The following is a 13,976-nucleotide window of genomic DNA, read 5'->3' on the forward strand; positions in this document are numbered from 1 at the left end:
ATGTGAAACTTACAGTATTTTGTTAAATACAGTAGTATTGTCATTATTCCACAGTGAGTCTTGACTTTAAATTAAAGTGTTTGGAGTAAATACACTGAACAATAAGCTTTAAGATGGTAGTATTCATTGCAACATAGCATTACAAGTGAGTGTTATACAATAAAAATAAGGCACAATAAGAACTATCACATAGTTTTTTTTTTTTTTATTTTTTTTATTTTAGTATTTTAAGTATATGCATGCTATGCTACAGGCATTTATGTACATATCTATTGTAACTTTTTTTTTAATCTTGGGCTAGTTGGACTGCCCTTGCCACCACCCCCAGTACTGGCTGTTAAAGTGATGGACAGCTGGAAAAATCAGCATTCACTCAGTGCAAGCAGAATCAAGGTGACCCTTGGAGTAGGTTAGATCGACATGAGATGGTATGGTAACTGTTCAATTAATAGTGCATCGATATTCACGTACATTCACACTTTTCACAATCGAGTGTACATTGATTGGTATTCACTAACCAGCAGAGCATATAGAGTTAGCCACACACACTCCTTGTTCATTAACCACTTGACCGTTAGGACAGAAGCAACCTTCAGCACATCCTCCATAACAAGTCTCATTACTACTATCACATGTTTGAGGACAGATAGGACCGCATTGTTGGTAGACCATCCCTGCTGGACACTGAATAGCTGGAGAAGAATAGAACAAAATTAAAAGGCATGTATGGTAAAATGCTCCAATCTCAGGAGCAGCAATATAGGTAGGAACTTATAGGTGATCCGTGAACAAAAAACCCAACTAGTTTGATTAATTCTTATTTTGAGATACATATATTGCAAAATACATTGAGCAACTACAAAAATAAATTTACGCACATTTTATTTACTTTAGTAAACAGTGAAAGAATACTTGAATTGGTATATTTTGCTTTTGAGTTATATAGAGAATAAGAATTGTCTTCTGTACCACAAAGCAAACATGAGTTACGTACATGTACATTTGTTTATGTTGCAGTAAAATGCAATACTATTGTTGTTCTCTCTAAGCTTACACAGCTTTATTGCTTAAAAGCATGAGTGCATATAGGCCAAAAATTGTACCTTAATGAATTCCCCAGTTACAAGGATGAAAGTCCCAACTCCATAGCCTATTGGACTCAAGATTTATGATTGATTATTAATAAATGAGCATCTGTAATAATTGATGTATAATAGTGATGTACTGATACCACTTTTTACTAGCTGATCTGGCCCTAATACATTTTAGGTGGAAATTGGCCGATACCAATACTGCACCAGAGATACAGTATTATTTACAAGAAACATCCATTATCTCCAATGCTGTTTACAGCTTAATTGAAATATGTGACTGTCTCTGGGAAAACCGGTCTTATCGCCCATTTAAAAGTATCGAGAAACGTCGGTTTTAAATATTCAGTGTGTTGTAGCTGGCCAATGGTGGTAGCTATGCATACCGAATTTTCACACGTTTCACAACAATTTCTTACCTTCCTGATCATCCACTAAAGAAGTAGTCAACAGCTAAGTTTCCCGCCATTTTAGATAGTTTTTAAACCGAGGTTGTCTGTATCAGGCAAGCTCCAGAAGGGTGGGAGGCGGGGGCCCTGGAAGGCGGGCAAGATGGTGTTCAAAAATTGAAAAGAAACGTGCTGGGATGAATCAGGCCAAGTTATAGGGCATTCAGTGCTCAGAACTGGCTAAAATGAAAGGAAATTTACAGCACAGGTCATTGTCCAACACCACGGAGCTGTACAGCCACACACAGCCATCTCCAGGTTGGCCAGGGCTTCATCAAGAACCCAGACCACTCGTACGGCTCGCCACTGTGCTCTAAAAAAGCAGCCAGCAAAAGCAGATCACTTTACTCTGGTCTACTGTGGCAGTGAAACTTGATAGTGCATTCATTAAGCTTTGTGTTTGTGTGAAAAAATCAAACTTCCTGTCTTGGGCGATAAGAACGGTTTTTGTAGATCCAATCACACATGTCTTAATGTTTTTGGCCATCATGTAGTCAATTAAGACAATCAATCATCATGCATGGCTTCAATGAATTTTGTTTCATGATTTACTGCACATTCAATAATCATACTAAAAGTAATTCATCCATCATTATGCATTCTTCCATAACAGTCCATTTTCCACTTACTATGCATGCTGTCATCTTGAAACACAATTGTGACTGAATTTTAGAAAATCGCCCTTATGGGTGTGCATTTTTCAAGTTTAGTGGGTTGCTAATAAGAACAGAGTACAGTTTTGAAAATATTTCAAGAATTTTTTTTGTAATGTAAGGTATTGAGAATGGCTTAAAACCATCAACAAGTCTGTAAAATCTCCATAAATTTCTACATAAGTGATGAAAAATTTAAATAGTTATCATGTCCACAGAAAAAGTTATAAAATTTCAATGTTTGAAATTATAGTCAAATTTTGATGGGCTATCAGCCCCATTTTGTCAGACATTATTATGTATGTTGTAAGCATCTATCTATAGAATAATTGCAATCAGCTGACACTGATAAAACTCTCTCTCTCTCACACACACACGCACGCATGCACGCACGCACGCACGCACACACGCACGCACGCACTCACACACAAACACACAGTCACTCAATATACTCTAATAGAGCAGTCAGATAATCATGAAATGACTGCAGCATAATTAAAACCTGCAAAATGTATACTTTAACCAGATGCATGCCCACAGTCAACCAAAGTGAACATCTGGTTTACTGATAATTATTGTTTTCTGAAAACCCCTATGTGAGAAAAACAGTTAAATGGTAAAAGTAGCTTGCACATAAGAAGTAAAGGCTATGTAACTGAAGTCTGTATTAAACTTCCTCATTGCTCTGAGATGGTTTTTTGGCAGTCTGCAATGCGGGTGTGGTGATTCTCCTCGGACTCTGTGAACTACCTTCTCTTCAGGTTTTACAGGCATATTATTCATAACATGCAAATTTAATAATAATATAAAAATTAATGGCTTAGGTATAAACACTGAGCATAATTACACGGTATGAGCATTTTAGATAAACTTAAGCTGGTAATTTACCAGTTCATGGTGAATACAATATTTTGCAGTCAACAGGTATTTGTTTACAATACAGTTGTGGTACAAATTGATTTTCTTGAAGTTCCTACTCTCTAGCAGTATGATAACCATATTATTTATAACTTAAAACATATCAGTGTGTGAAAGAGTACAGCACCTTTAAGTTGAAATTCCTGTAACACATGCTTATACTAAATTGACCAAAGTACATATAACCATATTTACATTATTGCAAATCACCATTAATAGTGGCACTTACAAATTAGTCTACATTAACTTACAGCAAAATGGATCTCTCCAGTTTGGTAGAACTATTCCATTAGTGCTACAGGCTGAGGCATATGTGGCCAAACTCTCACAGAAACACTCCTCACGATCTTCAGCATTACAATAACAATAGTCAAATATGCAGTTATTTTGAAATGATTGAACATTTACTGATAAATGGCATGATGAGAAAAATTGTCCACTTAAGGCAGCACAAGTACTCATAGCATCAGTTCTAATTTGTCCCAGACAAAATGGTGGTGTAGTGAGGAGGCCACAATTAGATGTGTTACCAGTGATCCAACTAGTACCAAACTCATCAGCATTAGCAGCTAGTGTAGTATCAGGAGTCATGAAATCATCAGTATCATCATCATTGTAGTTACCACATAGTCCACATAGTCTATTCTGCCATGTGGTAGATACAGTGACCTCCACACGATATAACCCATCCCAGAATATCCTGATGTTTTGAACAAGAAGAATAACATGAGTGTTCCCACCAACTCTTAACACTTGTACTTCACTTGTAGTATTAATAACACCATCATTAGTTTGTGTTCTATTCTCACCATTAATTGTAACATCATCACCTCTTCCCAGTATTATTTCAGTGTTAGCAATTGTGATGTTAACTTGATCAGTACAAGACACAAACTCATTATGTGCACCATTTTGTACAGAGACAATAAACTCGTCACTATCACATGGAGTAGTGAGGATATATTCACAATCTCCTTGAAAGTCAAAGAACTGAAGATCAAATGTTTGATAATGAGGATCACCAGATGCTACACAAGTAGCTCCAACAATTGAACACAACACAGAATCACATTCAAACTCTCCATTGTGACAGGTACAATGAGAGGAACAATTTGGTTGGATTTGTTGACCTTCTGCATATGTGATGTTCAAGTGTGTGCAGGCTACAGTGAGGTATAGTGCTTAGAATCATACAGTATTATAAACACTGACATGCTTATATAATAGTTAGACGTCAAGAACCAGAGTTCTATGGGATTTAGAAGCCTCGAAGGTCCTGGCCTGTAGCGCTCACTGCACTCAGGTACCTAAGGGTATTCTAAATCCCGTAGAACCCATTGGTTCTTGACGTCTAACTTATTTAGACTACAACTCGTTATTGTACCTTGAGTTGATAGCTGTTTATAAATGAGAAATGTATTGTAAATAAGTAGAAACAGCCCTCTACATCTCCCTCTAATTTAGTGAGGCTGTTACTATCCTTTTAAACTGCTAATGTTACAGGTGTGTGCTTGCTGTAGTATGCTTCAAAGTAAACTAACTGGAATACAACTTATTGCTGTGCCTTGAAAGCTGCTTGTAAAAAAATGTACTACAAACGAGCCCTTTACACTTCCCTCTAATTTGGTACAGCTGTTACTATTCATTTGAATGCCTATGCACTACAAATGTTACAGGCATGTAATTTCCAAATTTTGCATCACTTCAGAGTGTGGTCTCAATAGGACATGAACGTGGCACTACAGGATTTAGAAACCACATTTTCAGCCAATTAAATTTCAGTAGAGATCATATTTTCAGCCAATCGAATTTCAGTATCAAACTTGTTGTAGTCTACTATTATAGTAAAACCACTTGGCAATCCATAACTTGACTTGCCAGTATGGTACCAGCCTAAAATTTGGTAACCTTACACTCTTACCATAGCACTATTCCTGGAGGTAATTATAAGACAATGGGTTAAACACATGATGTGTTATGACTCGTCAAACGTGGAAATTTGGAAGGCTATAAGACCCCTTTTCACAGATCCAGTCACAATTAATAGTGCATCGATATTCACGTACATATTTCACAATTGACTGTATATTTTGGATATCAAACTGGGAGCCAATGGGTAACACTTACATTGGTAATGTTTACTGTGTCAACTACTCTAATAGAACAGTCAGAGTTGTATTGGCAAATACATCTGCACTGTATATACATCAAGACACACGATAGTGTGTCATGCAGCCAAGTACAGCTAGTGCTGGTGCACGACGGACAAGTGTGTATTTTACAGGAACCAAGAAAATGCTATTTTCACACATCCATACCTTGATAATGGCAGGATGGGAATTAACCATTTTTGCTGTGGAAACTCCCTCAGGATAGGGCACCTCCCGTTCCAAATTTGAGATGAATCCACCCATCCATCACTGAGATTACGTGCCTACAAAGTTTGTCTTATTTTCTTCGTATTTTTCTTCTTAATCTTTTTCTTCCATTTTTTTCTTATTCTTTGTCTCACACACTGTAGAAATATTGTAATAACTTGCTCGTGCTTTGGTTGATTTATTTAAAATTTGGAGGGCAGTAGAAACGTAATACTGGACAATTACAGCCCAATTTTGGTACAGATCAGACAAAGAACAAGGAAGTTATGCGCAATTTTTCAAAAATCCAAAGGTGATTTATTGTCATACCTGCAAGGTGAACCACTTGATAGAATTACTTGAAAATCGGTCTGTATATGGCGTAACTATCATATTGCAAACCTTTGTGGTTTGAAAGAAATCGCAATAACAGTCATGGAGTTATTACAAAAATTCCAACTATGTATAAAAGCGCACAATTGAGTTTTGTTAATAAAAACGTCGGCATTCCAGCCCGATTTTTAAAATTAGGAAAATGGACTTTTTATGGACTCAATAGATAGAGTATTGATTGCTGATCTCAGAAATATATAGTTTATTGGGTTGGAATTAGTTACTTTGGCATGCACAGTGCTTAAAAACTGAAAAATGGTACCTTTTTTTCTCCGGGGCTCTCCATACATTTTAAAAGGAAAATGACACAATTGAATCAGGAAGCCATCTAGCAATCTGGACTATCTTGAAACTGCAGTTGCTTCTAGCTGCAAGTTTGTACATGTAATGAGAGTAATTTCAGATCTAATTGGATCTTTATATGCTTTGTGGTGAGCAAATATGATTCACCTACTGCAGATTTCTCAATACAATGGTGAATACCCATAAGCAAGTGGCTACCTCAAGTAAGTAAAAACATCAAGTTAACAATATTTATAAAGGTAAACAACTAAAGTGGAGGTTCCACAATGATGTAGCAATACCTAAGGTGGAGTTGTGGTTTCAATTATGGCATTGTTATGCCGGCTTTGAAGTGGTTTATACTTTTGAGCTGATGACACAACCATCAGAAAATTGCTCTGGAGCTGAAAATCGCTAACCCGGGAAAAGTAACTACGCACTTTAAAGTAAGCACCAGTGACTACCTTCCACTGGACAGTACGTTTTTTTAAAGTATTCTACATATATTACAAGGCTTACAAAACAACACAAAACTTACTTGTAATGTGTATGTGTAATGTGCATGATAAAACTAAGATTTACATGATGATCAGCTTGTGGACAAACCCCACAGCGATTTTCATCCTCATTGGAGCTCGGACGATGGAGCAATCCCAAGTTAAACACAAGTTGTTATATTGTGCCAGGGTTCTATTGGGGAATATATGGAGAATTTTTAATTTAAAAATCTCGGATACTGGGATGCCTAAAAAAGTATTACTTGTCACGCCTACCAGGCAAACTAGATTAGGTACAGATGTAGATTAATTGTTTTAGAACAAGCTTTCAGTAGTTTGTAAGGAATCAGATAAACAACCACTGAGTTACACTATGAAAGTAAGCTAGGTGCAACAAGTGTGCAATCGAGGTATACTCTAATAGTGTAGTCACCCTAATAGAACATTCAGCTTTATATTCAATCTTTCTATTAGAACGTTCAATTACAATCAAGTCACCATGTAGAGAGTTCAGCTAACAACTACAAACAAGTTACCCTGAAGAGAATTCAGCAATAAATAAACCACCCTGTAGACTTCATCTGCAAATAAATCACCTTGTAGGGAGTTCAGTTATAAATAAGTCACCCTGGTGAGAGATCAACTACAAACAAGTCACCTTCGAGAGAGTTCAGTTACAAACAAGTCACCCTGGAGAGAGTTCAGTTACAAAAAAATCACCCTCTAGAGACTTCAGTTTCAAATAAGTTGCCTGGTGAAAGTTCAACTACAAACAAGTCACCCTTTAGTGAGTTCAGTTACAAACAAGTCACCTTGTAGAGGGTTCAACTACAAACAAGTCATCCTGTAGTGAGTTCAGTTACAAATACGTCACCCTGGAGAGAGTTCAGTTACAAACTAATCACCTTTAAAGAGTTCTGAATCAGTTACAAATAAGTCATTCTGTAGAGAGTTCAACTACAAACAAGTCACCAAATTAAACTGCAAGGGACGCAACTGTTTATACTGGGTAAGTAGGACCAGACCCACATCCCTAGTAAGTCCATTTCAGAGTGGTTCGACATGGTTCGGTTTGATATGGTACATGTTTACACTAACTTGGAAATCACTCTGATTCAAGATAAGCTGTAGTTCAAACTAGAGGGCTCGTGTAAACAGGTTGTAAGACCCACTCATGCCAACTGTCATCCTATAATCAAGACACACGGTAGTGTGTCGTGCGGCCCAAGAAGCCGGCGCGTAACACCCGTGAGTATATTGACAGGAAGAAAGAAAACGCAATTTTCGCACCTCCGTAGCTCTGTGCTTCCTTGATGAAACAAGACGATTTTTGCTGTGGACATGCCCCCCAACTGCAGCACTCTACATTCCAAATTTGAGCAAAATCGCTTCGCGCGTTCCCGAGCTATACGACTTCAAAAATTGGCTGAGTTTCTTCGTTTTTTTTTTCTTCTTATTTTTCTTTTTCTTGTCGCACACTTACAAAAACTGCTATAAAACTCGAACGCGTTATCCGATTGCCTTGAAATTTGGCACACAGAAGGGGGGTATAAAGGCGCATCTCGGTACCAACTTTGGCTGGAATACCATAAACAGACAAAGAGTTATGAGCGATTATGCACGAAAAATAACACCAATATGTTGTTACGCCTACAGGGTAAACCGCGTATGGGAAGAAGCTGAAAATCGGTGGGTGAATAGGTTAACTATTGAACCTCAAACCTTTTGTGGTTTGAAAGAAATCGAGCTAAAAACCAGGAAGATACAGCGAAAAAATCAACAGTGTGTAACAATTACGCAATCGAGATTAGCTAATTTTTAATATTTTTATTTTATTATTATTATTATTATTATGCTTGCCACGCCTACCAGGTAAACCGCTTGGGGTAATGCTTTCAAAATCGCTGTACAGATGGAGTTATCATGTTAGAAAGGCTCTTCAATGGTGTAGAAGAATCAGACTTAAAGCCACGGAGTTATAACACGAAATCCAACTTGGTGTAGCAAGTGCGAGATCGAGATACTCTAATAGAGCAGTCATCCTAATAGAGCAGTCACCCTGAACAGAATTCAAGAGATCAGTTAGAAATAAGTAACCTGTATAGAGATCAGCTACAAACAAATCACCCTGTAGAGAGACCATGCTCGCCACAACTTACGCTCTGCTCACATTGAATATTGGAAGTCAAAACTGGAACCATTAACTGTTCAAAATAAATTTTTAGATATTGTAACTCTGGAGCAAGCTTGCCCTCTGTGGAAGAGACTGATGTATGGCCTCCCTGAAAAACAGCTGTCCTTCCTGCTACGTGCTGGTTGTGACACTCTACCAACCCCTATGAACCTGGCCAGATGGAACATCATTACTGACCCTAGATGTGCTCTTTGTCAAGCTCCTCAACCCACAACAAACCATATTTTGACTGGCTGTCCTGCTGCTCTAGATCAAGGCAGGTATACCTGGAGACATGATTCAGTTTTACAGGTCCTTGTTCATGGGCTCCAACAGCATTTACCTGAAACATTCAAACTTTACGCTGACCTTCCTGGTTATCTAGCTAGTTCCAGCCCCCCTAGTACCATCCCAACCAATCTTTCCTCCACCCTCAGCAGGCCTGACTTGGTATTGGTTTCTAATGATTCCATTTGTTTGTTCGAATTGACAGTACCAACTAATACCCAGCAACATCTTCTTGCTGCTAGAGCTAGAAAGGAAGATCGATATAGCTCCTTGCAATATGACCTCCAGCTTTCTGGGTTAACTGTCAATCTTGTTCCAATTGAAATTGGTTGTTTAGGCCACTTTTTGCCAGAAACAATTGCTCAAATGGCTACTGCTTGTGAAGTGCCAAAGAAAACCATAAGATCCTTGTTTGAGCAGGCAGCTCGCATTGCTGTGTCCTGTTCTTACAGAATTTTTAATTCTAGAGCCTCCCCGGGCTGGGATCTTTTAGACCACCTTAGGTAAACTTTAAGTATTACATATATGTAGATATAGTTTTTTTTTGTTTTTTTTGTGTATTGTAATTTAATTTACCTTTAGTTAATGTAAGTCTTGCCAGGGCTCCTGTACTGATCCATCAGCACATGGTACCCCTGTGTCTAGGCCCCTGTATGCTTGTAATGTATATTTTGTCTTAATCATTAAGACGTTTATTCTTTCTCTTCAGCTACAAACAATTCACCCTGTTAAAACATCAGTTAGAAGAAGATTTCTTGTAGAGAGTTCAGATACAAACAAATCACCCTGTTGAAAGATCAGCTAGAAGATGTCACCTTGTAGATACTTCAGTTACAAAGAAACCACCATGTAGAGAATTCAGCTACAAACTAGTGACCCTGTAGATACATCAGCTAGAAGAAGTTACCTTGTAGAGAGTTCAGCTACAAAGAAACCATTCTGTAAAGAGCTCAGAATTCAGCTACAAACAAATCACCCTGTAGAGAGATCAGCTAGAAGAAGTTACCTTGTAGATAGTTCAGCTACAAACAAATCATCCTGTGGAGAGATCAGCTAGAAGAAGTTACCTTGTAGATAGTTCAGCTACAAACAATTCACCCTGTACAGAGCTCAGTTAAAAGAGGTTTCCTTGTAAAAAGTTCAGCTACAAACAAATCACCCTGTAGAGAGATAAGTAAGAAGAAGTTACCTTGTAGATCGTTCTGCTACAAACAATTCACCCTGTAAAGAGATCAGCTAGAAGAAGTTACCTTGTAGAGAGTTCAGCTACAAAGAAACCATCATGTAGAGAATTCAGCCGCAAACAAATCATGTATAGAGAGTTCAGCTACAAACAAATCTCCCTGTAGAGAGATCAGCTAGAAGAAGTTTCCTTGTAGAGAGTTCTGCTACAAACAAATCACCCTGTAGAAAGATAAGCTAGAAGAAATCACCTCGTAGAGAGTTCAGCTTCAAAGAAACAATCATGTGAGAGTTCAGGTACAAACAAATTGTCCTGCAGAGAGATCAGCTAGAAGAAGTTACCTTGTAGAGAGTTCAGCTACAAAGAAACCATCATGTAGATAGTTCAGGTACAAACAAATCACCCTGTAGAAAGATCAGCTATAGAAGAAATCACCTTGTAGAGAGTTCAGCTACAAAGAATCTATCGTGTAGAGAGTTTAACTACAAACAAATCACCCTGTAGAAAGATCAGCTATAGAAGAAATCACCTTGTAGAGAGTTCAGCTACAAAGAAACCATCATGTAGAGAGTTCAGCTACAAACAAATCGGCTTGTAGAGAGATCAGCTAGAAGAAATTACCTTGTAGAGAGTTCAGCTACAAAGAAACAATCATGTAGAGAGTTCAGCTGCAAACAAATCACCTGTAGAGAGTTCAGCTAGAAACAAGTCACCCTGTAGAGAGATCAGCTAGAAACAAGTCACCTTGTAGAGAGTTCAGCTAGAAGAAGTAACATTGTAGAGTTACAAAGAAGCTACCATGTAGAGTTCAGCTGCAAACAAATCACCCTGTAGAGAACTCAACTACAAACAAATCGCCCTGTAGAAAGATTAGCTAGAAGAAGTTACCTTATAGGGAGTTCAGCTATGAACAGATCACCCTGTAGAGAGTTCAGCTACAAACAAATCACCCTGTAGAGAGTTAAGTTACAAAGAAACCACCATGTAGAGAGTTCAGCTGCAAAAAAAATCAATCACTCTGTAGAGAGTTCAGCTAGAAGAAGTCACCTTGTAGAGAGTTAAGCTGCAAATAAATCACCCTGTAGAGAATTCAGCTACAAACAAATCACCCTGTAGAAAGATCAGCTAGAAGAAGTTACCTTGTAGAGAGTTCAGCTGCAAACAAATCACCTGTAGAGAGTTCAGCTAGAAACAAGTCACCCTGTAGAGAGATCAGCTAAAAACAAGTCACCCTGTAGAGAGTTCAGCTAGAAGAAGTCACATTGTAGAGAGTTCAGCTACAAAGAAACTACCACGTAGAGAATCCAGCTGCAAACAAATCATCCTGTAGAGAGTTCAGCTAGAAGAAGTCACCGTTTAGAGAGTTCAGCTACAAAGCAACCACCATGTAAAGAGTTCAGCTGCAAAAAACTCAATCACCTTGTAGAAAGATCGGCTAGAAGAAGTTACCTTGTAGAGAGTTCAGCTACAAAGAAACCACCATGTAGAGAGTTCAGCTGCAAACAAATCACCTGTAGAGAGTTCAGCTAGAAACAAATCACCCTGTAGAGAGTTCAGCTAGAAGAAGTCACATTGTAGAGAGTTCAGCTACAATGAAACTCCCATGTAGAGAGTTCAGCTGCAAACAAATCACCCTGTAGAGAACTCAGCTACAAACAAATATGCAGTGAAAAAGATCAGCTAGAAGAAGTTACCTTGTAGAGAGTTCAGCTACAACGAAACCACCATGTAGAGAGTTCAGCTACAAACAAATCACCTGTAGAGAGTTCAGCTAGAAACAAGTCACCCTGTAGAGAGATCAGCTAGAAACAAGTCACCTTGTAGAGAGTTCAGCTAGAAGAAGTCACATTGTAGAGAGTTCAGCTACAAAGAAACCACCATTTAGAGAGTTCAGCTGCAAACAAATCACCCAGTAGAAAGTTCAGCTATGAACAGATCACCCTGTTGAGAGTTCAGTTAGAAACAAGGAATCCTGTAGAGAGATCACCTAGAAGTATCGCCTTGTAGAGTTCAGCTACAAACAAATCACCTGTAGAGAGTTCAGCTACAAACAAATCACCCTGTAGAGAGATCAGCTAGAAGAAGTTACCTTGTAGGGATTTCAGCTACAAACAAATCACCCTGTAGAGAGTTCAGCTACAAAGAAACTATTCTGTAAAGAGCTCAGCTGCAAACAAATCACTTGTACAGAATTCAGCTACAAACAAATCGCCCTGTAGAGAGATCAGCTAGAAGAAATTACCTTGTAGATAGTTCAGCTACAAACAAATCACCCTGTAGAAAAATCAGTTAGAAGAAGTTACCTTGGAGAAAGTTCAGCTACAAAGAAACCATTTTGTAAAGAGCTCAGCTGCAAACAAATCACCTGTACAGAATTCAACTACGAACAAATCACCCTGTAGAGATCAGCTATAAGAAGTTACCTTGTAGATAGTTCAGCTACAAACAAATCTCCCTGGAGAGAGATCAGCTAGAAGAAATTACCTTGTAGAGAGTTCAGCTACAAAGAAACCACCATGTAGAGAGTTCAGCTGCAAAGAAATCACCCTGTAGAAAATTCTGCCAGAAACAAATTGCCCTGTAGAAAGATCAGTTAGAAGAAGTTACCTTTTAGAGAGTTCAGCTACAAAGAAACCATTCTGTAAAGAGCTCAGCTGCAAACAAATCACCTATACAAAATTCAGCTACAAACACATCACCCTGTAGAGAGATCAGCTAGAAGAAGTTACCTTGTAGATCGTTCAGCTACAAACAATTCACCCTGTAGAGAGAGCAATTAGAAGAAGTCACCTTGTAGAGTGTTCAGTTACAAAGAAACCACCATGGAGATTTCTGTAATCAATATATGTGACCGGATTTGCGAAAAGGGGTCTTCCACACGCATCCAATTCCGTAAATGTTGGAGACCATAACTCAGTGTTCAAGTAACATATTAACCTGAACATTTCACCATGTATTCAGCTATAGTGGTGCTCACCACTGCCCAAATATCAAGGCAATAGCTCTTTCCAATCTGAAGTTATCAATTGTCAAAGTTGGCAAATTGGACCCCTTTTCGCAAATCTGGTCACATATGTATTATACAGTATATATAATTTGTACATTTACTGATAAAATATTTAAAGTACATCTACTTCATCTTTTCTTCTTCCTGTAGTAAAGAAAAAAACATAGGTTAAAAAAGTCCCAAAGCTGGCCATAGGCCAGCTTTGGGGTATACAAATACAAAAAGAAATGAAATCTAATCCAAAACAGCCAAGCTGTAAAAAAAGTGTGCGGCCCTCAGAAAGGCTATGGTGAAAAAAGATGTGAAATCCAAGGTGGCGGCCAAGAAATGGCTGTGATGGTAGGTTAGTGGTAAAAATTTTAATAACGACAATTCAGGTGAATTTTTGTGAAGCGGCACAAAAATTCACCTGAATTGTCATTATTAAAATTTTTACCACTAACCTACCATCACAGCCATTTCTTGGCCGCCACCTTGGATTTCACATCTTTTTTCACCATAGCCTTTCTGAGGGCCGCACACTTTTTTTACAGCTTGGCTGTTTTGGATTAGATAATCATCTTAATAAGTGCTATGCAACCAAAACTTGTGACAACAGGATGGAAATTGTATTCTAGCATAAAAGGGGCATGATTTACTGTAACCTATTACATTTTGCCCGAAAAATCGAGATACTCTAATAGAG

The 13,976-nt window shown here is 38.1% G+C and overlaps 1 protein-coding gene across 1 annotated transcript in view; it reads right to left on the reverse strand.

Moving 5' to 3' along the window:
* LOC136246543 (uncharacterized) overlaps positions 1 to 13,976 on the reverse strand; it is a 96,166-nt gene that overhangs the window by 63,633 nt on the left and 18,557 nt on the right. The window contains exons 6-7 of the mRNA XM_066038040.1: positions 3,363 to 4,274; positions 519 to 692 (exon numbers count right to left, since the gene is read on the reverse strand). Coding sequence (XP_065894112.1) covers positions 519 to 692; positions 3,363 to 4,274 — 1,086 coding nt within the window. The remainder of the gene's footprint in view (positions 1 to 518; positions 693 to 3,362; positions 4,275 to 13,976) is intronic.

Source organism: Dysidea avara, chromosome 2 (assembly GCF_963678975.1).
Source record: "Dysidea avara chromosome 2, odDysAvar1.4, whole genome shotgun sequence".
Taxonomy (NCBI): domain Eukaryota; kingdom Metazoa; phylum Porifera; class Demospongiae; order Dictyoceratida; family Dysideidae; genus Dysidea; species Dysidea avara.